The 22697-nt window shown below is 33.1% G+C and overlaps 1 protein-coding gene and 1 pseudogene across 1 annotated transcript; both read left to right on the plus strand.

The window, feature by feature from the left end:
- The first annotated feature begins 659 nt into the window (after positions 1-659).
- On the plus strand, positions 660-1370 carry LOC131611237 (agamous-like MADS-box protein AGL62; annotated as a pseudogene).
- Positions 1371-4873: 3503 nt separating this feature from the next.
- Positions 4874-7475, plus strand: LOC131611248 (agamous-like MADS-box protein AGL62). The gene is made up of 2 exons (XM_058883333.1): positions 4874-5039; positions 6688-7475. Exons 1-2 carry the CDS (start codon positions 4940-4942, stop codon positions 7296-7298), a joined length of 711 nt encoding a protein of 236 aa, XP_058739316.1. The 5' UTR covers positions 4874-4939; the 3' UTR covers positions 7299-7475.
- Positions 7476-22697: the final 15222 nt, after the last annotated feature.

The following is a 22697-nucleotide window of genomic DNA, read 5'->3' on the forward strand; positions in this document are numbered from 1 at the left end:
ATTTGTTGTATTGGTTTTGTTACATCTGTAAAACATTATAGGAAAAGGTACACTGAAAATTTTCAGCCATATTAAAAAATTCGAAGTAATCGTGAGAATATTCATTCTTGGAATATTCTACTGCTCGTTTATTTCGAATTGTAGAAACTTTCCGTTTTATTCTTTAGGCGGAGTATCCCTTATTCTCTCTTTTCTAATTCCATTGCCTATTAAAAAAAAAGTGAGAACAATTTAACTTGTACCATTCTAAAGAATATATTGAACTTTGGATAATTTTTTATTGTTGTATAATGACAGTAATATAAACATATTTATTACAAGTTTCTGAATTTTCAAAGTACAGTATATCCAATAGGTGCTAAATAAGGTAAGATATATAAAAATGGTAAAAAAATATTTTCCTTTTTTTTCATTGAATTTTCTACGATATAAACATTGTAAAAAGAGATTTGATGTGAATCTCTCAATATAATAAATATTTTAATGAAACGAAAAGGTAGAACGTTTGAAAAAGAACCGGTTCAATTGAAAATTTATTCTTTCGAATTTTGGCTATAAAATGACCTCTTCATACTTAATTATAATGTGTCATATCTAAGTTTGAAATTTCAAACACATTCATCACTTTCTTTTCTCTTCTTTTCTTTTGAGTTTTAACCATGTCAACTAAAAAGAAAACTTGTGGTCGTAAAAAGATTGAGATGAAAAAGATGAGCAAAGAAAGCAACTTGCAAGTAACTTTCTCGAAGCGCCGTAGTGGAGTCTTCAAGAAAGCCAGTGAGCTTTCCACACTTTGTGGTGCAGATGTTGCTCTCGTTGTATTCTCACCTGGAGAGCAGGTGTTTTCCTTTGGTCACCCACATGTTGATACAGTCATAGATCGTTATCTATCACGTGTTCCACCACAAAACAATGACACCATGAAATTTATTGAGGCTCAACGTAGCGCCAATGTGCGTGAGCTCAATAATCAATTAACTCAAATCAACTATACGTTGGACATTGAGAAGACGCGTGGTGATGAATTGAGCCATTTGCACAAGGCAACTGAAGCTCAATTTTGGTGGGCTTGTCCCATTGATGGGATGAATATGGATCAAATTAAATTATTCAAAAAGACTTTGGAAGATCTTAGAAAACTTGTTGCACAACAAGCTGATAGGCTTGTAATTCCAGTTGCACCTACCCAAACTATTCAATTTTTTGTTTGAAATAATTCCAACTCACATGTGTCCCATCATCAAGGAAATCTTCAACAAACTCAAATGTTTCAACCTTAATTTTTTCAGAACCCTATGTTGCAATCTCATTTGTTTGGCTTCTACAATATGGGAGGAAGAGGCGGATATGGACCCTTCGAATTCTTTTGATTTGATTGCTTAGATTCGTCTTAAGATGCCCTTACTAATGTTTATTTTTTCATGTTGTTTTAATCTATTTCAATTAGAGCACAGTGGCTTAACTAGTTTCATTTATGAGATTTGGTTAGGGGTGTATCTCAAGGTTATCTAAATCTTTATTTTCATGTTTTATGATATATTGTTATAATAAAGGGCATCTTATTTATTTATATTTTAATATTAAACTTTTGAAGTCCAACAAATTTTTTGTATTCGTTCATCGTTTTTCAGTAATCATTTGAGTTATAGAATTATAATCAAATGTAAAAAGAGGTCGGCGAGAAGATAACAATGAAGATTTGTGTTAAATTCGTAAAATACTTCACAAAATGCAAATTTCTTTGTAAAATCGTTGAGATAAGTACTTTTTATGATCTTAATTGAACAAAGTGTATCTCTCTTAATCTAAATTTTTATTCACAAAAAAGAACATTCACACCACAAACATGTTCCATTTAATAATTTAGACAAGCAGAGTTTTTTAAAATTAATAATATAACTCAAGCCCTACAAAGAAAAAAACTTTAAGAAATTTTCTTTCTGTAAGCAAGACATAAACATGTATCATTTAATAGTTTGGATGATAAAAGATTATTGACATCTGGGTTTTTTTAATGGATTTTTCATGCACTACTTGTGTTAATTTGTTAGCTCCTTATATATTTTGTACTACTTCTCTTCTATTTATATAATTATTTGTCTTTAAGAAAATAATAATAAATTGTCCAGAAGAGTAATGAAAATTAATAAGTTGGGTCAATTAAATTTTATAAAATTGAAGCCGTCAAAAACCTCAGAGCATGTAGTCTATTCTATTAGACTAGATTTTAGGCTATGTTTGAATAGAGGAAAATGAATCGAGGAGAATGAAGTGGTGTAGAATAAAGCGGAATAGAGCGGAGCGCAATGGATAAAGATATCATTTTATTGTTTAATATTTTATGACGAAATACAGAGATTTTGTCATTCCGCCTAAATTGGAGGTATAAAAATTGATGGAATGCATTTCATCTGATTTCATTTAATTCCATCTGGTTTTAATCAATCCAAACAGTGGAACATAAGTTTATATCATTCTGTTCCATTCCATTTCATTCCTTCCATCAATCCAAACATACAAAGTGTGAATCGAGTCGTTTAAAAACTTTTGTATGACCTTCTATCCTATTTAAATATCATTTTTATAAGAAATTATTCAAATTAATATATATTAAATAGATTAATGAACTATCAAACTAACAAGATTAAATTCCATTTTTATATTTATTGTGAAATATTCAAGAATTTGATTTTATATAATATTCTTTTCAACTTTATTATTGATAGTATTAAATTTAAATATTAAAACAATAAAGTAAGTAGATAAAAATTATTTAAAAAAGGGAAAAAAGGAAATGCACTGACAGTGTAAAATATTTTTACACTGTCAACCAATGAGAGACATGCATCAGAATAAAATCCATTTTTAATTTTAAAAAACTGTAATTACATGGCAAATTAAAGCATTTTGATTGGTTGTATGTGTAAAACTGATTTACACTGACAGTGCACTATCTTTAAACTCTTTAAAAAATGAACACATGTGTAATAATAATAATAATAACAATAAATAATACATAAAATTTATTCATATTTATAAAAGTACGTTCTTTTACTGGCTGACACACTACATATTCACTCAAAAATTTAAGGTTATAAGTGTGTGGGTTCTCTCACTCATAAAATGCTCAATCTTTTCTTTTCAAATTAATGTGAGACTTAATACTAAAAAAGCATGGAGAGAGAAACCAAGAGAGAGAATCTCTGAGTTCTGATAACTTGTTAGGGCACATTCATGGCGACACTTAGAAAGCAAGGAGGAGGGGAATGGAGAACGGTGGGTGGAGGGAGTTGGAGATCAGCGGTAGATAGGAAAAGTGGAAGGGATTCAGCGCGCTGGGACATCTTGAAGAATGATACTGGAGGCATCACAGGTCCAGTGTCAACCTTTTTCTTCACAGATTTTGGTGTTCAGTGGAAGGCAAAAGACTTATTCTTTGATTTTAAAGATCTTGGGATGATAGAAGAGATTGTTACTCCTTATAAGAAAGATTGGAGGGGTCTAAGATATGGTTTCGCCAGGTATCTGAATGTTGAGGACGAGAGGAAATCTTTAAAACCTTTACGTGATACTGGGAAAAAGAGAGATATCGGTGAGGCGAATCTCATGTCAAATGGAGGATACTTGGGCACTGTGGGGGCTGGTCCTTCTCGAGTCAACGATGTTCAAGACGGTGGCCAGACAAAAAGCTACATGGAGGCTGTGAGAGGAAAAAGTTTTATTAAGAAAACAAATGAGGAAGAAGCCAGTAAGTCATTGTTTTTTAATTCGACGGAGGATGAGAGAAGGGGAATGGAGAAGGCAATGGTTGGAATAACAGTCGCTCCTGGACTTGCTTATGGGATTGGAAAGAATTTGATAGAGGAGGGTATTTTTACGGTGGAAGCAACCCCGTTAGGACCCAACTTGTGTCTTCTAGAGGAAACCATGGAAGGTGATCTTAAAGCTCTTTTAGAGGAAGGAGGGGATTGGAAGAAGAAATGGTTCAAGGAGGTTAGACAATGGAAGCCGGAGGATGTTGAGTGCTACAGAGCGGCGTGGGTCTCCTTTTATGAAATACCTTGCCATGGTAGAAATAGAAGGTTTCTAGAAACATTGCTAACAGACATTGGATTCATTGCACATTTTGATTTTCTGGATCTCAAACCAGAAAGGTACGATGTTATGTCTTTTATGATGTTCACTAGCTCATCACCTGGACCCCATTAGAAACAAGGTAAACGTGTGTATGGATGGAAGATGGGTAAGTTTGATGTTCATTGAAGACGTGGCCGTTAGGAATGATTGTTGCGAAGGGTCTAATGGAGAGGTGTTTTCACCGAAAGGCTTAGAGGGAATCGAAGGATCGTCGGAGTTTGGAAGTAGGTGTGACGGCGACGAGTTTGGGGAGGAGAAGGTGAAAGGTTTTTGCGTAGAAGTTGGAAAAAACAAAAAAGAGGGAAGGGACAGTGACAACACTTCGTGTGTCAGAAGAAACACTCAAAAAGTAGATGGAGTTGAAAAGGTGGCGATTGGCAGTGGCGGTTCAGACAACATTAATTGCAATTTCATGCAATTGGAAAAGTCAGCATCGAAAGTAGGGAAACCTAGTTCTTCAGACAGCATATCTACAACCAATTCAAACACAATCAGCCATGTAGCATGTTCAATAGGTCTTACTTGCAATTCTTTAAAGGAGTATGAGGTGGATAAGTTAGTGGGACCGGCAAGAGTTTTTATTGAGAATATTTTTGGAAAAGTTAGTGGACCTGGTGGTGGGCCTTGATTGGCCTTCGACAACGGCCCAGCAAATGAAGGAGTTGGGGAGGAGTCCAACAAAGGGGTCAGTATTATTCAGAATCAGGAGAACAATCGCGATTTTAACAGAGGAGACTATTTTGGGATATCCTTTGATGAACAGTGCACCAAACTGAAGAACTCCAAGAAGGTAAGAAGGAAGATGCGAGAAGTTTTTGATCTGGGAGCAAAGGTGGAGAACTTCGGGTATCCAGTGGAGAATCGGTTTGTTGTTCTACAGGAAACAAACGCGCCACTTCCAGGTAACAAACCTCCCTATGCCAAAAACAATTATCTTTTTGAAGGCATTCCGTTAACCATGAGAACAATTTAACTAGTACCATTCTAAAGAATATATTTAAGTTTGGATTATTTTAGTTGTTGTATAATGACATGTGAGATTTTGGATCGAACTCTAGTATGGCTGAAGGGTAGCTTCTTGGTTCGACAGGGTTAAGCATGAAGTCGAAGGTTGTTCACATGCTTGTGTCGAAGATGCTAGGGTTGTTAGCATGTTAAATTAGGTTTTAGTGTTTAAACCCTAATTTGTTAAGTTAGCTTGTTTATTAAGTTGACTTGTGTAATGGGCCTTGTGGAAAAAGCCCATTAGTTAGTATGTTAGGTTTTATTATAAATAGCATACTAATCTCTCATCATTGCTAAGCTGCAAATCCTAATTTAGGGTGAGAGAGGTTATTTGTTATTCTTGTAAACTTGTAATCTTGTTTTAAGAGAAAGTAAAAGAATAACAGTTATAACCAATTCTTGTGTTCTTATTCTCTTCCCTAATTCCCTATTATACTTTGTTATTGGTATCGTTTTTCACAACAAATTGGTGCGGTGAGCGTGGAGAAGATGCCTTCAACAAAGTATGAGATTGAAAAGTTCACCGGAGTGAATGATTTCGGTCTGTGGCGCTTGAAGATGAAAGCCCTACTAGTACAGCAGGGTTGCTTGGAAGCGTGGAAGGGAGAGGCAGCCATGAATGCAGAATTGACGGCAGCGGAGAAGACATTGCCGAGTTGCAAGTTTTTCCACTGTATGCAGTTGATAAAGCTGCATGAAGAAAGCTAGTTTGTTCCTTGACGTTGTAGAGTTAGGTCCAAGGTGGAGATTTGTGAGATTTTGGATCGAACTCTAGTATGGCTGAAGGGTAGCTTCTTGGTTCGACAGGGTTAAGCATGAAGTCGAAGGTTGTTCACATGCTTGTGTCGAAGATGCTAGGGTTGTTAGCATGTTAAATTAGGTTTTAGTGTTTAAACCCTAATTTGTTAAGTTAGCTTGTTTATTAAGTTGACTTGTGTAATGGGCCTTGTGGAAAAAGCCCATTAGTTAGTATGTTAGGTTTTATTATAAATAGCATACTAATCTCTCATCATTGCTAAGCTGCAAATCCTAATTTAGGGTGAGAGAGGTTATTTGTTATTCTTGTAAACTTGTAATCTTGTTTTAAGAGAAAGTAAAAGAATAACAGTTATAACCAATTCTTGTGTTCTTATTCTCTTCCCTAATTCCCTATTATACTTTGTTATTGGTATCGTTTTTCACAACATGACAGTAATATAAACATATTTATTACAAGTTTATGAATTATCAAAGTACAGTTTATCCAATAGGTGCTAAATAAGGTAAGATATATAAAAATGGTAAAAAAAAAAAAACTCTCCTTTTTTTTTTCATTGAATTCTGCCATATAAACATTGTAAAAAGAGATTTGATGTGAATCTCTCAATACAATAAATATTTTAATGAAATGAAAAGGTAGAACGTTTGAAAACTGTTCAATTGAAAATTTATTCATTCGAATTTTGGCTATAAAATGACCTCTTCATATTTAATTCTAATGTGTCGTATTTAAGTTTGAAGTTTCAAACACATTCATCACTTTCTTTTCTCTTCTCTTCTTTTAAGTTTCAATCATGTCAACTGAAAAGAAAACTTGTGGTCGCAAAAAGATTGAGATGAAAAAGATGAGCAAAGAGAGCAACCTGCAAGTGACTTTCTCGAAGCGCCGTAGTGGAGTCTTCAAGAAAGCCAGTGAGCTTTGCACACTCTGTGGTGCAGATGTTGCTCTCGTTGTATTCTCACCTGGAGAGAAGGTGTTTTCCTTTGGTCGCCCACATGTTGATACGGTCATAGATCGTTATCTATCACGTGTTCCACCCCAAAACAATGACACCATGCAATTTATTGAGGCTCAACGTAGCGCCAATGTGCGTGAGCTCAATAACCAATTAACTCAAATCAACAATACGTTGGACATTGAAAAAATTCGTGGTGATGAGTTGAGCCATTTGCGCAAAGTAACTGAAGCTCAATTTTGGTGGGCTTGTCCCATTGATGGAATGAATATGGCTCAAATTAAATTATTCAAAAAGGGCTTGTCCCATCATCAAGGAAATCTTCAACAAACTCAAATGTTTCAACCTCAATTTTTTCAGAACCCCATGTTGCAATCTCATTTGTTTGGCTTCAACAATATGGGAGGAAGAGGCAGATATGGACCCTTCGAATTCTTTTGATTTGATGGCTTAGATCCGTCTTAAGATGCCCTTATTAAGATTTATCTTTCATGTTTTATTTAATCTATTTCAATTATAGTATAATGGCTTAACTAGTTTCTTTTATGAGATTTGGTTAGGACTGTATCTCAAGGTTATCTAAATCTTTATTTTCATGTTGTATGATATATTGTTATAATAAAGGGCATCTTATTTATTTATATTTTAATATCTCTTCAAAATTTCATTAAACTTTTGAAGTCCAACAAATTTTTTGTATTCGTTCATCTTTTTCAGTAATCGTTTGAGTTATAGAATTATACTCGAAGGTAAAAAAAAGGTCGGCGAGAAGATAACAATGAAGATTTGTGTTAAATTCGTAAAATACTTCACAAAATGCAAATTTCTTTGTAAAATCGTTATGAGAATAGTACTTTTTATGATCTTAATTGTACAAAGTGTATCTCTTCTTAATGTAAATTTTTATTCAAAAAAAAGAATATTCACACCACAAGCCCTAAAAAAAAAACTTCCAAGAAATTTCTTTCTGTAAGCAAGTAAGCAAGATATAAACATATACCATTTAATAGTTTGGATAATAAAAGATTATTTGACATATGATATTCTAAATTCTTTCAGTCTATACCAATAAAAGTACAAACGTGTCATCTGGGTTTTTTTTAATGGATTTTTCATGCACTACTTGTGTTAATTTGTTAGCTCTTATATATTTTGTACTACTTCTCTTCTATTTATATAAATATTTGTCTTTATTTTGAGAAGAGTAATGAAAATTAATAAGCTGGGTCAATTAAATTTTATAAAATGTAAGCCGTCAAAAACCCCAGAGCATGTATTCTATTCTATTATAGACTAAATTTTAGGCTTATGTTTGAATATAGGAAGATGAATGGAGTGGAATGAAGTGGAGTAGAATGAAGTAGAATAGAGCGGAGCGCAATGGAATAAAAACATCATTCCATTGTTTGAGTGTTTCAGGACGAAATAAAGAGATTTTGTCATTCCGCCTAAATCAGGGGTATAAAAAATGATGGAAAGTGATGGAATGTATTTCATCCGATTTCGCTCCATTCTATATGTTTTTAATCAATCCAAACAGTGAAACATAAGTTTATATCATTTTGTTCCATTCCATTTCACTCCTTCCATCAATCCAAACATACAAGGTGTGAATCGAGTCGTTTAAAAACTTTTGTATGACCTTCTATCGTATTTAAATATTGTTTTTATGAAAAATTATTCAAATTAATATATATTAAATAGATTAATGAACTACCAAACTAACATTCAAGAATTTGATTTTATATAATATCCTTTTCAACTTTATTGATAGTATTAAATTTAAATATTAAAACAATAATATAAGTAAGTAGATAAAAAAATTTTAAAAAATGAACACATGTGTAATAATAATAATTTTAATAATAATAATAATAATAATAAATAATAATAATAATACATATAATTTATTCATATTTATAAAAATAGGTTCCTTTACTCAAAACCAAAGTCTGACACACCACATACTCACCCAAAACTTTAAGGTTATAAGTGTGTGGGTTCTCTCACTCATGAAGTGCTTAATCTTCCATTTTCTAATCAATGTGAAACTTTTTCCTCACACTTAATTCTCAACAATTATATATTTAATTTTTAAATTTCAAATCTTCTCTATTTCAAATCTTTTTGTATGAACTTGACGAGGCTATACCATAGGCTTTTGTCATTCAACCTAATGTATTCTTATCTTCGTTGTAGGTTTTTTCAGCGATAACAGGTGTCACTTTGTTTCCTTCTCTTTTCGTGTGAGAGAACTTTGTTTCTCTAAAATCACTTCTCTCTTTGTTATCGATCTGCGCATAACTCCTCTAGGTTTTACATCATTGTTTGAACAATCGACAATGGTTTTGTTGTTAACTTTGAACTCTATCTTCATAAAACAATAGTCCTTTGCAACATCTATTGCTTTGAGCAAGACCATCGCTTCCGCCAAAGAAGATCTTCATTACCTTTGATTATCTTAAAGCTAATCGCTAGATCTTCGATATTCCACATGTTAGGGTTTTTGGTCTCTTCTATCTTGTTTTCTTTAATGTTTTGATTTCTTCTGTTACTATTGACGTTTGGCGTATTTTGACAGTTGAGATGATGAATGATGGATCCTTCTTATTAGCCTTCTAGGGATCATAATTATTCTCCAAGTTTTTCTCAAGAATTATGAGGTTTGATTCTTTAGGTTGAATCTTCGTGGTGCTATTGTTCTGAGATTCTCTTTGAGATTTTTTGAGTCTTACTCCCTGCATTATTGTGTTCATATGAAGGCATATTTTGTCAGGGTCTTGATCTACTGTTAAGGCTCCCAACACTATAATTATCCTTGTGATATCTATCTGCTATACTATCTCTTGGTGGTTGTTATTATCCTTGTGATCTGAGCTTTTGTTGTTAAGAAACTCATTTTGTGATAGTTTTTGAAGGTATTGAGTTTGATTTTCAAAAATAAAATTCTTGACTTGATCTAAAGGAAGAACATATAAATGTTCTCACGAGAACCCAAATTTAATATATAGATAACAACAATATAAATTGGTTTATAACCAACCAATTCTTCTTCACTTAGTTTTTTTATTTGACCATATATATCTCCCCTAAAGGTCACTAACATTGAATAAATTTTACAGATTCAATAATAACTTCGAAAAGTATTGGAATACAAAATACATATAATAAACTCGAAAATACATTGATATTGGAATACAAAATATATATAATAAACTTTAATACATGTAATTATATATAACACTAAAATGCATCTTCAATCAATGTCCTTTCTCTGCTTCACTATGTGAAGTATCAAAAATCTCTTCGAACACATCAACTTATGACTTGTCGTGCAGACCCGATATTAATTCAATTTCAATAGTGGGTACATGTAACATCCCACCGGACTAATAAGGCACTTCATCCTCTATGTTATCAATCATCACACGACCCCTTGTTTTTTTTTGGAGATTGATGCACACCATCCACACATACATTTACACATTTCTGGATATGGGACATAATACACTTGTCTTGAATTTTGCGCCAGGATGAAAGAATCATAAGGAAGATAGTGTGCCAGGACGAAAGAATCATAAGGAAGATAGTGCTTATCTGTCTTAATTATATCCACAATTTTATATTAGGGATGAACCTTTGTGTTCGTATTCTTTGTTAGGTCAAGCAATTCACAATAAAAAAAAGTGGAATGTTCTCTTTCAAACCAAAGTAATTTACTTTATAGATATGTTTGATTATGCTATAAAAATCACCTTTTCCTCCTTCGGTGAGACCTTTCACGTGCGCACCTCAATTGACAGTTTCTTTTACCTTTGCTCCATTATTTGGTATGAAACTTGTACCCGTTCGCAAAGTACATGTTCCAAGAAATTGCCAATGATAAAGGATAGTGAGATAAAGCAATTATGTCTTTGTTGGTAACTTCATTTGTCTTCTCATTTACATATTTTTTTCCGGAAAATCTCCTTTTTAGTCCCTTATGCATATCTCGGGGTCCATGTTGGCCCCTTAATTTTTAAAAGTGTCAATATAGTTCGTTATATATTCAAACAGTGTCCTTTAAGTCCTTTTCGTCCAATTTTCATAAACGGCGTCAATTTTTGCACGGGTGGCTTCCAATATGGCATATCTTTTGTACGTGTGACATATGACTTGACATACCTTTATCATCAAGGTCATTGAAATTCTAAGAAAAATTCTAAATTTTTTTCAAAAGAGCCCCATGAAAGAAGCTGGTAAGGAAAGAATTTCCCGAGGGACATAAGGTTTTTCATATAAGTTTTGTTGGAGATGGTTGCTAGGTAAATGGAAAGCTAAAATTTCTAGTCCTTTTATAGGTAACAAAGTCCTTGTAAGTGGTGTTGTCAAAATAAATTATCCAACAACTTCAAGTACCTTTATTATGAAAAGGGGAAAATTAAGGACCTATGTAGGAAGTGAAAATGTATCAGAGAATGTTTCTATGATGCTCGTAGATCCTCAGACAAAAGAGTCGAGCTAATGACCTTAAAGAAGCACTTAATGGGAGGAAACAAATCAAATTTTATTATTATTGCAATTTAAAGTTCGAGCAGTTAATTTATCATTGATTTTACTTTGTTTAATTATTTGTAAATTTTGTAGTATGTGTTGGAGAAGAAGTATGACGCAAAAAGAAAAAGAAATGGAGTGAAAAAGAACACACATGAAAAGTGAAGTGAAAAAAGAAGAAACAAATAGGGATGGAAAAAATATATATACCAGCGGATAAAATCTATCACGGGTATGGGGAGGATAGTTTAATAGATATCCACGAATAAAATAAATGGATATTGAATACCCGTTTATTAATGAATATGGATACAGGTTTAATGTTACCCGTGTCTGCTGATATTCGTATCCGTTAATAAATTAAAAATTACTTAAATATTATTAGTTTATTATAATCTATCTTTTCATCTTCTAAAAAACTAAAAAAACTAGTTTCCTTATATATATATATATATATATATATATATATATATATATATATATATATATATATATATATATATATATATATATATATATATATATATATATATATATATATATATATATATATATAAAACACACACATACATACATACATATTTTGAAGTTTTCTTTGAGGAAAACTTTTATATTCTATACAAATTTTAATGGTCATTTCATATTTAAACTTCTTTTATACTCCATACCTCACTTCAACAATTCCACTGTCTAACCAACCAATACTTCTCTTTTTCCGTCCAACCAATGTTATCCTTTCTACTACTGCATCGTTCGTTCTTCCACCATAACTCACAATCACAATATCATTGTTTTTTTGTTAAAAATGAAATGATTGGATTTTATGCTTTGGTGAAAATGAAGGAAATTAATTAGATGAAATTTTGTTGTTAAAATAAGAGAGATTTGTATGAATGTTATATGATAATAACGTCTTGTGTCTTTAAAAGAAACTGAAAAATGTTTTTTTTCAAAACATCATTTTAGAAAAATAGTGTTATCCATGGATATCTGTAAATATCCGCGATACCGTAAAACCCGCGGATTACCCGTTTAGCAGATATCTACATGGATGTGGATTGAATATGAATATCATATTTATCCAATGGGGCGGACACAGATATCACACTATCCATTTACATCAATATAAACAAGCACTAGAATCTACATGCGCATGATGCAGAAGAGTTGGACTCTCATTGCGGTCGCGATGTATGTAACCTGAGCGTGATATGAATGTTGAAAGATATATTGGGAAAGATTGTTGAGATGAACATTATGGACCTATTGTTAGGCATTGTTAGTGCGATGCACCTCAACACGGGGACGATGTGCCACGATCAGAACCTATAAATGCCATTTTTTTTGTATTTCATCCATACACCTACCTCCAATCCTCTCTCAAAAAGCTTTGATTTTAAGAAGTACCTCCGTCTTCCAAATAGAAACCAACGCCAAATTATATAGCGATTTAACGGACCAAAGTGGAGATGAAAGCTGCTGACACATCATAGCAGCTGCGCACAGAAAAACCAGAATATGGGTTCGTCAACCATACGAATGAGTCCTTAGCACCCGTTGTAGGGGAAAGGGCCTGCACCATGCTACTAAAGTGGCAGAATGCAACAGAAGTACGTAGCAGCATGAAGAAGGTAATGCGGATCCCCAAATCTCCCCACATCCACTCTCTATTACGCCAACATTCCATACGGGTAATGGAAACATCCTCTAACATAGATATAAAAAAAAAGGAAAAAATCCTTAAGAATACCCGCTTCCGACCAATTCGAGTGCCAAGAAAATAGAAAAATTGTTTCCCGCTTGAAAACTACAATTTCAATTAAGAAATTCCTCCAGAAGATTATTCTCCAGTGATATAATATTCGACCACCAAGATGATTTAAAAACCTTACCATCTTGAAAACCTCCTCCATTCACAACCCGAAGATTAATATCTCCATAAAACACCTTCAAAACTTTATACCAAAAAGCATCAGTTTCAATAAAAATTCTCCACCTCCACTTAAAAAGGAGGGCCAAATTAAAATCTAAACCAAGCCCGCCTTTCTCGATCCGTAAGCATGCATCCTTCCAACTCACCAAATGTATTCTTCTTCTTTCCTCCGCTCCACCCCATAGAAAATTACACTGGATCTTAGTAATCTCCCTAATAATTTTCTTCGGAGCTTTGTAAAAAGAAAGCATGAAGATAGCTAGACTCCCTAACACCGACTTTAGAAGATTTACCCTTCCCCTATAACTAAGCAATTGACCATTCCAACTAAACAACCTTTTCTTTAACTTAAGCAAAAGCAAGCTCCGAGAAGAAATTCTTCTAGAATTAGATCCTATACGAATTCCAAGAAAGGCGAACTCTTTATTCTCCCTCCTACAAGAAAGAAAAATCGTGACTACCTTCAAAAAGATGGGATTGATGTTGATACCAATAAATTTTCTTTTGTGAAAGTCGATTCCTAGACCTGAAACAAGTTCAAAAACCTTAAAATCGATTTGTTCGTCTAAAAGTGTTTCCAACTTCCATCCCCTACCAACAATGTATCATCCGCAAACTGAAGGATATCGATAAAACAATTATCATTCGTATAACAACCCACATAATCACCATTCTCCACCGCTTTATTAACCAAAACCTCAAAACCTTCCACCACAATAACAAAGAGAAAAGGAAAAATCGGGCTCCTTGTCTCAAACCCCTCTCCGCCTTAAATTCCTTAGTAGGATTACCGTTGGCCAAAATTGGCATTTTACTAGAAACGATCAACGCCTCCATCCATTTCATCCAAACGATCCCAAAACCCATCTTCTTCAACATGAACCGAAGAAAGGACCAACAAAATTTGTCGTAACCCTTTTCGAAGTCACCTTAAAATGAAGGCACCCTTTACCTTCCTTGTTCGCGTAATCCATCAATTCGTTAGCCACCAAAACACCATCAAGTAATTGTATCCTCGGTACAAAAGTAGTTTGACTTTGGGAAATAATAGTTGTCATACCCTAATTTTTACCCCCCTAAGATATCACTTTCATCTGGCATTTCACATCTCCCAGTCAGATCAGTATGGATACCCAGAGCAATCACCTATTCATTAACTATTCTATTAGGGTTTCCAGTCTATGAGATTCAGGCAAAGGATCAATCAATGGTCAACATGATCCTCAAACACAATAATAGGGCCTTGATGTTTCATCCATCCATCTATGATCTCCAATCCCCAGGCATCAGCCCTCAGATCTACCCAAGTCACCAAACTAGGGTTTTGAGACTATCAAGGACTGAAGTCAGGGATCACTTTTGGGAATACTTGCAGAGCTTCAAGACATGATCTCAGAAATCCCATCATCTTAAAATAATCTGTATATCAATATCCAAAGGAATTTATACTTCAGTTCAAGATCCACAGTCATCAATTTCATCTAGTCCACATTTAAGGTTTTTTGACCTAATTCTTCTGGACATGTGACTTTTAATCAGGACATGGCTCCACAACTCAAACCATGACTCAAAGACCTCTAATACTTCAATAAAATCCATTCACTTCATTCATTTGAGGAAGAGGTCTTGATTCATCACAAAAATCCAAGATTACCCTTCATTAGGAAAAAGTCAACTGTACAAGATTGACTTTGACTTTTAAGAAATTTTGTCAACCATGGACTTTCAAGTACCAATATCATCAACATATGATTATTGAAGTCATTTTACCAAGAAAAAATAATCAAGAATCAAAAAGTCAACAAAATTCAAAGTTAGGGTTTTTAAGGGCATTTTGGGAACTCAAGATTTTGCCTACGCACTCAAAAATCTCCCAACATGAAAGTTATAGGTCTTGAAAAAAAACAACTCTTTAAGGTGGAACTTTTGGAAAAAAATCAGTCATTTAAGAGTTATGGAATCAAGAAGCCAAATTCATCAAGACTTAGAAAATTTTCTTAGTGTAAAAACCTAGTCTTTCGTCCAACTTCAGGGCCAGTTTTCACAAATTTCCCAAGTGATTATGAAGAAACACCAAACTAATGAATTGAATTATATACCAAGGGCTTTCCAAATTTTGCTCAACAATCTCCAAATTCATTTTGAGAAGAACGTTATGCATGTTCAAAGTTGGGCATTTGAAGTTGTTTCAAGCCATAACCAATTTTTGCATCTTACCAATTTTATCCAAATGCTTCTACTAAATGGTTCTACATGACACCTAATACATCAGTAGAGATGCCATATATTCATTTTCATAATTGCATAAGGATTGAAGAATATTCCCAAAAACAAAGACATGTGACTATGTAATGATTACATTTGGGAATTTATGGCAAATGAGTGAATCACCAAAGGAATCTTCTTCCCAACCAATTGGAACACATTTCTGTAACAAAATTGTCCCCTAAGATCAAGCAAAACCGAGGGCTGGGGAGGGGTATCAAAAATCCTTCATTGCATTTTGGATATTTTTTGAATTCCTCTATGGCCAAGTAACTCAAAGTGACTTCACTAAGCTAGCTCACTCCCTCAACTACTCTGATCATTTTGCCTATAAATAGAAGTGCTCTCCTCAGTATTAGACACACCAAAGCAACTACAATTATTGCTTTCTCCTTCTCTCCCTCTTGCTTATTATTTTCTTAGGCTCTTTGGCAAGAAGAATCAAATTCCTCAAACCAAAGCTCTTCCTTTGAAAGTAAGCCTTCTAACATTCCAAGGAGGTTCATTAGAAGTGATCCAAGCACCTAGAACACTTCTGAAAGTGGAGGATCACCATATCCACTTTCAACTTGGAGCTTAAGCAAGAGAGGTCGTGCAGAGCAATTCAGAAAGTGTCAATCTAGTGTGAACATATCAACATGTTCCTTAGGGTGTAGTGAAGCTATCCAGACGCCTGCAACACTTCTCTAAGTGCAGAATCAACATCCCTCATTCTCACTGGAAGCTCATATAAGTGAGATCGAGATGAATAATTCAGAAGGAATCAAAGAGAATTAAAGGTTCATAAAGCATCACTGAGGCACAAGGAAGCTTCTGCAAACACTCATCCATTACTGGGAGTCCTCCACCTTAGTCATCGAGCTTCATTTTAAGAGGTAAATTTTCAAACTCTAACCCTCTAATTCTTCTACATATTTCATTAAAGCTCGATACCTGTTCATTCTACATCATCAAAGTATTAAAAACCCTCTATCATCATTCATTTATTCATCAGCATCATCATTTAATTTCATTTTCAAATTGTAGGGTTCTTCATGTATTTTCATAAATTCAGTAGCTACAGTTAATTTCAATTCATGTTAGTTACATATTTAGAATCGTGAGTGAATTTAGAACAAGTTTCATGTTTATATCTTGGCAATTGGTTGAGAAATGAGAGAGTTGGAAATTCAAGTTTCCAACGAGCTAGAGGTTGAAGATGAAGATGGTAGTGGAGTCATTTCCAAATTCTCAGGCCCAAGTTTGATATATTTTGAATGGTAGGCGTTTTATTCATGAATTCATCGTTTGTCCCAATGGTTACAGCGCGCGTCCAAAGTCTCTTGCCAAAAGGTCTGGGGTTCGATCCCCCCTCAGACCCTTTTGCTCATTTATTTTCCAGTTGGCTTTGATTTAGGTTGACCCTCCATGTGACATGGGTTCAACTCTTGCTGAAAACAAAATCAACCATTTATGCTATTTTTCTTCATTTTTTTCACAACTTTACTCAATCGTATCACCTATCAAAATTAATCATTTTCACTTGATTTTTCACACTTTTCATTTATCATACCTATTTTATGAATATATTTGATATATTTTTATTAGGTTTAAAATGGTGTATTTTAAAGTATTTTTAATACTTTTAAAATAAAGTTGTCTTTATATTTTTCAAACCTAATCACTTTGTAAATATTTTGTGATCAAACCTTGTTCATTTTCAATCAATCTTTTGGGCCTCTTGAATATTAAAGAGTGTAAGACCCAACACCTTTTTTTTGTATATACATTTTTCAAAATGCAATCAATCTTTTGGGCCTCTAATAGAGTGTAAGTCCCATCCCTTTTTTTCTTTCCATTTCCAAACATTTCTTTTTTAAACAGTAAACTCCTCATCTGTTTTTCAAAACTTTCTTCTCGGTATTGAAATGCATTATTCCTGGTGAAACTCTTCATATACCTATGTGACCTAGTGTCCATCTTCACTTCTTCTGTTTTCAAAACAAAACTTCAAAACTGTTTTTCAATAAACAATTCAACTGTTTTCAATCAACTCTCAATCTGTTTTCAAAACAACTTCAATTTCAAATCAATTTCACATGGGCCTCTCCTTGAGTCTAAGTCCCAACCCTTTTTCTTTTTTTACTGTTACTAATAAACAACCAGGTTAGGCTTTACAGCTTTCAATTTACAGCTTTCGTTTAAATTCCTGTCAAATATAAACTGTATATACATTGTTTAGAACTCCGTCTGAGAAAAACCTTAGGACAAATAAACTGTATATATATTATAGGACTATGACCTAGGATTGAGAATGTATTCCCGGTGAAGGCTCTTCCCTAATTAGATTTATATAGTTCAACCTCAAGATGAATTATTCCCATTGATACATCTTGAAAAAAGCCTTAGAACAAAAGACCTCTTTCATGTCGTTCTCGGCGGCGACGACAAGTTGAGTAGCGATACCTCATCTCTTATGGGTATCAATCACGCTGGGGAAGTGATAGTAGCATGACACTTACACTTAATAAAAGTGTAGTCGTAAAACTAGAGCAGTCCCAAATTATTTTGTTCCTATAAAATCGAAAGGCATCATTTGATCGTTAATTAAATTAAGGGTTAATACTACTTTACCCCCCTGCCATATAAGCGAGATTCGATTTACCCCCCTCTAAAAAAAAAACTTATTGGACAAACCTTGCAAAATAAAGATTCCATCAAATTTGACCCTGATCAGTTTTTTTGGCCAAGATTCTTAGAATCTTGCCTATGTGGCATTTTTGGTAGTGCTGACTGTACAGCACATTGCTTATGTGGCACAGTCAGCACTGCCACGTGGAATTTAATTTTTTTTTTTTTTTTTTTTGAAAATTTTTTTTTAAATAAAAATTTAATATTTTTTATTAATTTTGTTGATTTTTTAAATTTTTTTTTTAAAAAAAAATTAATATTTTTTTTATGTTTTTATTATATATAAATTATAAAAAAATTGAAAAAGAATTATAAAAAATTGGAAAAATTAAAAAAAATTTACGTTTTTACGTTTTTATTAATTTTTTTTTAAATTTTTTTTCCAAAATTGTTTCTGTTTTTTTTTATTATTTTTAAAATTTATTTTTATTATATATAAATTCGCAGGTATTTTCAAATCCGTAGGTAAATCCACAGGTATTGTTAAATTCGCAGGTAAATCCGCATGTATTTTTAAAGGTAAATCCGCAGGTAATTTTAAATTCGTAGTTAAATCCACAGGTATTGTCAAATCCGTAGGTAAATCCGCAGGTATTTTTAAATCCATAGGTAAATCCGCAGGTATTGTCAAATTCGTAGGTAAATCCGCAGGTATTGTCAAATTCGCAGGTAAATTCGCAGGTATTGTCAAATTCGTAGGTAAATCCGCAGGTAAATTCGCAGGTATTTTTAAAGGTAAATCCCCAGGTATTGTCAAATTCGTAGGTAAATCCGCAGGTATTGTCAAATCCGTTGGTGAATCCGCAGGTATTTTTAAATCCGTACGTAAATCCGCAGGTACTGTCAAATATTTTTTAAAAACATAAAAAATATTAAATTTTAAAAAAAATATATTAATTTTAAAAAAAATATTAATTTTTTAAAAAAAATTATTTTAAAAAAAAATATTAATTTTAAAAAAATTTTCAAAAAAAAAATTAAAAAATAAATAAATTCCATGTGGCAGTGTTGACTATGCCACATTGCTTATGTGTTGTACAGTCAGCACTACCAAAAATGCCACGTAGGCAAGATTCTAAGAATCTTGGCCAAAAAAACTGATCAGGGTCAATATTGATGGAATCTTTATTTTGCAAGGTTTGTCCAATAAGTTTTTTATTTAGAGGGGGGTAAACCGAATCTCGCTTATATGGCAGGGGGTAAAGTAGTATTAACCCTTAAATTAAAAATCAAAAGTTAATTACATTAAAAATCAAAAGGCAGCATTCGACCGTTAATTACATTAAAAATCAAAAGTTAATTGTACAACGAGTTATCACAAATGTAACCTATCACCTCAAATGATATTTTCCCTCAAATCGTGCTATCAGCAAGATATAATGATCCATTCATAGCAGAATCATTTGAACATCACTATTTACAATTATATTGAATGATTGGATATGTCGCAATTTTCCGAAGTTAGAGTAACCGACCTAACCTTCCACATGAATGATTACTCTTTTATTTTTGGGTTAATACCTATTTTCACACCTGCCATATGGGGTTGGTTTGAAAAACCCCCCTTCCAAAAAAAAAAGTTGCAAGAATTCCCCTAACAATTGAAGATTCTCTCGTTTTAAACCTTGTAAAAATTTTATTTTTAAAACCAACCTTGCCACTTGAAGGACTCTATCATTTTGAACCCTGTAAATTATTATTTTTAGTAAAACCAACCTTGCTCGTCATATTCCAGAGGGTTTGAAATGACATAATCTACAAGATTATAAGGTTTAAAATGAGTGAATCTTCAAATGGCAAGGTTGGTTTTAAAAACAAAAATTTTACAAGGTTTAAAACGAGAGAATCTTCAAATGTTAGGGGAATTCTTGCAATTTTTTTTGGCAGGGGGATTTTTCAAACGAACCCCATATGGCAGGGGTAAAAATAGCTATTAACCCTTTATTTTTCTATTGATTTTTTCTAGTACTATCAAATAAATTTTGTTAAGCTTTGAGTTAGGTATTTGTCTAAAAAGAAATTTAAGTTTCTAATTTGTTGAATATAACACAAAAGTTCTTATAACTTACTTTATATACAATCCTAGTTACCAGGAATTGCTAATTATCTACAATAATGCCAAGATGAACTTTAGTAATTTACATCCAAACTTTAGTACATTCAGACTTTTTGTATAAGAAAGTTGGAGTTGGGAGAATTAGGAAATAAAGAGAGAAGAGGTGATAGTAACAAACCTGACCAACATGTGGAAGTCCATCTGAATCAATCGCGGGAAGAGATGGGTTATCTAGGTTACTTTTTTAGAATACTCTTAAAGATCATTCTACAAGGGTGCCTTGTTCTGCCAAGTCAATAGTTTCTTTCTGCCAAAACAATTGTAGAAGCAAGTTTAAGGTGTGTAGGATAAAATATTTTCTCTATATTCAAATGACACAAAATATAAGAAAACTATGCATTGTGGAAGTATGTTAACTTAGTACATTAACCAAGTTCATTGTACACAAAATTAGCCTTATCCAGGGAGGGTAGGTTAGGAAGCATGGAAAAACAAATAAGAATGAAGTTTCAATCAAAACAAAATTATGTAAACACATTTGTTTTTTTTACAGGGGAGGGGGTAAACAAATTGCTAAAACTTCAAAGTGGCACAACAAAATAATGGCATCTCATAATGGACTGCCTTGACATCAAAAGTAACTAATATATATATTCAAAAAGAGAAAACTTAATCTGTTGTTTCAGGTATCAAACCTGATATATTTGTCCATGAAACATTCCAGTCCACAAATGACTTGTTTAAAATCATAGCATCCTCCATATCACATCTGCATTTGCTAACAAAAGTTGTTGAAAATAGAACAGAGAAGGTTAAAACTACAAAATGTTGAATTGTTTGTGAAGAAAATACCATTGTTTTCTTTGCCATCTATATAAAAAATAAAAAACAAAAATCTGCAACTGTAGATATAAACCACCAAAATGCAATTAAAATATTCCGTCGGCTCTAATTATTATTAAGGTGTAAGATTAGAAATTACACTTAGCATTCTTGTTGGATGGATTTCATCATGAGTTGTAGGAAATAGACTATTTGTTCCACCATTTTAACCATTAAGACATCGTAAAGCTTTGTAAAGAATGAAATAGTTTGTTTAAGGGTTCTTCAGGGAACACACATGACGAAGAAGAAGCGATTTAGGGTTTGTTAAATATTACTCTTACAAACCGTAGTCAAGCTTGGGTTTCTATCTGAGGTGTGGCAACTAAACAACGCATGAAAGAAATTTGATTATATAATCCAAAATAGTGAAAAAAAGAAACAGCTGTTTCGGTGATGAAACTATGGAGAAAGAAGTAAGCAAAGCAAAAGTACATTCTTCTTCCTTCATCTTCGCAAGCAGCACTGGAAGAGTTACTCCGTTTTACAACTTAAATGTTGTCGCTGTCAGAATCGTAACAATGTCGCGGGAATTAGAACACATGTTGAAGTAGATGGAGTGACACCGTCGGAATCATTACCACGTTGCCAGAACAATACCTTCAACATCGACATCATCTTCTTCAGGAACAGCGAACTCGAAATCGACAATAAATCTGAGTTTATAATTGAGATTGATAGTTAGAGAATCAAGGAAACATAGTGATCGAAAATTAAATAATGTTTGATATAATCGATTGATATGAAATGTTGGATGAGAGAGCGAAACGAGGAATCTTGATTTAGGGTTTCTATTGGAAGCGAGAGTTGTTCAGTGAGTTTCGCGAGAACGAGGAGTGAGTATTTTGTGGATTTTGGTTTTATTTTCTTAATTCGCAAAATAAAAACAAAATAACAATTTCATTAACATGCTTGATTTTAGAATGTTAAAATTTTTACAAAAATGCCACCGTCACTAAAAAGCGCTTTCATTTCATATGCCTATAGCAGCGCTTTTTCCCTAAAAAACGTTTTCATTTCATATGCCTATAGCAGCGTTTTCTAAAAGCGCTTTCTAAGCTTAACCTTTAGCAGCGCTTTTATAAAGAGCTTTCTAAAGGGAGCCTAAGAAAGCACTTTATTTTAGCGATTATTTTCTACAGCCTATAGCAGCGCTTTTTGACAAAAGCGCTTTCTTTGTAGTGCTGCTAAAAGTGTTTTTTAGCGTAGTGGTATAAAGATAAAAAAGGCTCATCAAAATATTCAAAGAATAATTGCGACTCAAGTCCTTTCTTCAGCACGTAAATCTTAATTGTATCAGCAGACAAGCTCGTGCACATGCCATTAAAACCATTATATTCTTCCAAGAAGAAAGCATAAATGAACTATGTAGAAATAAAGAAAAATAATGAAGGATAGAGTAACATAGGCAGAAGAGAAACTAAATGCATACATTTTGTACCATGAAAAGTCATTAGGTATGCTTGTCTTATCATTTTTAAGATGGTCAAGTTGCATCAGA

The sequence above is a fragment of the Vicia villosa genome, linkage group LG1 (genome assembly GCF_029867415.1).
Source record: "Vicia villosa cultivar HV-30 ecotype Madison, WI linkage group LG1, Vvil1.0, whole genome shotgun sequence".
Taxonomy (NCBI): Eukaryota; Viridiplantae; Streptophyta; class Magnoliopsida; order Fabales; family Fabaceae; genus Vicia; species Vicia villosa.

Coding starts and splice junctions, on each gene's coding strand:
- LOC131611248 (XM_058883333.1), top strand. CDS start 4,940: ATGCGAGAAGTTTTTGATCTGGGAGCAAAGGTGGAGAACTTCGGGTAT. Junction 5,040..6,687: donor AACAAACGCGCCACTTCCAG/GTAACAAACCTC, acceptor TCTTCTTTTAAG/TTTCAATCATGTCAACTGAA.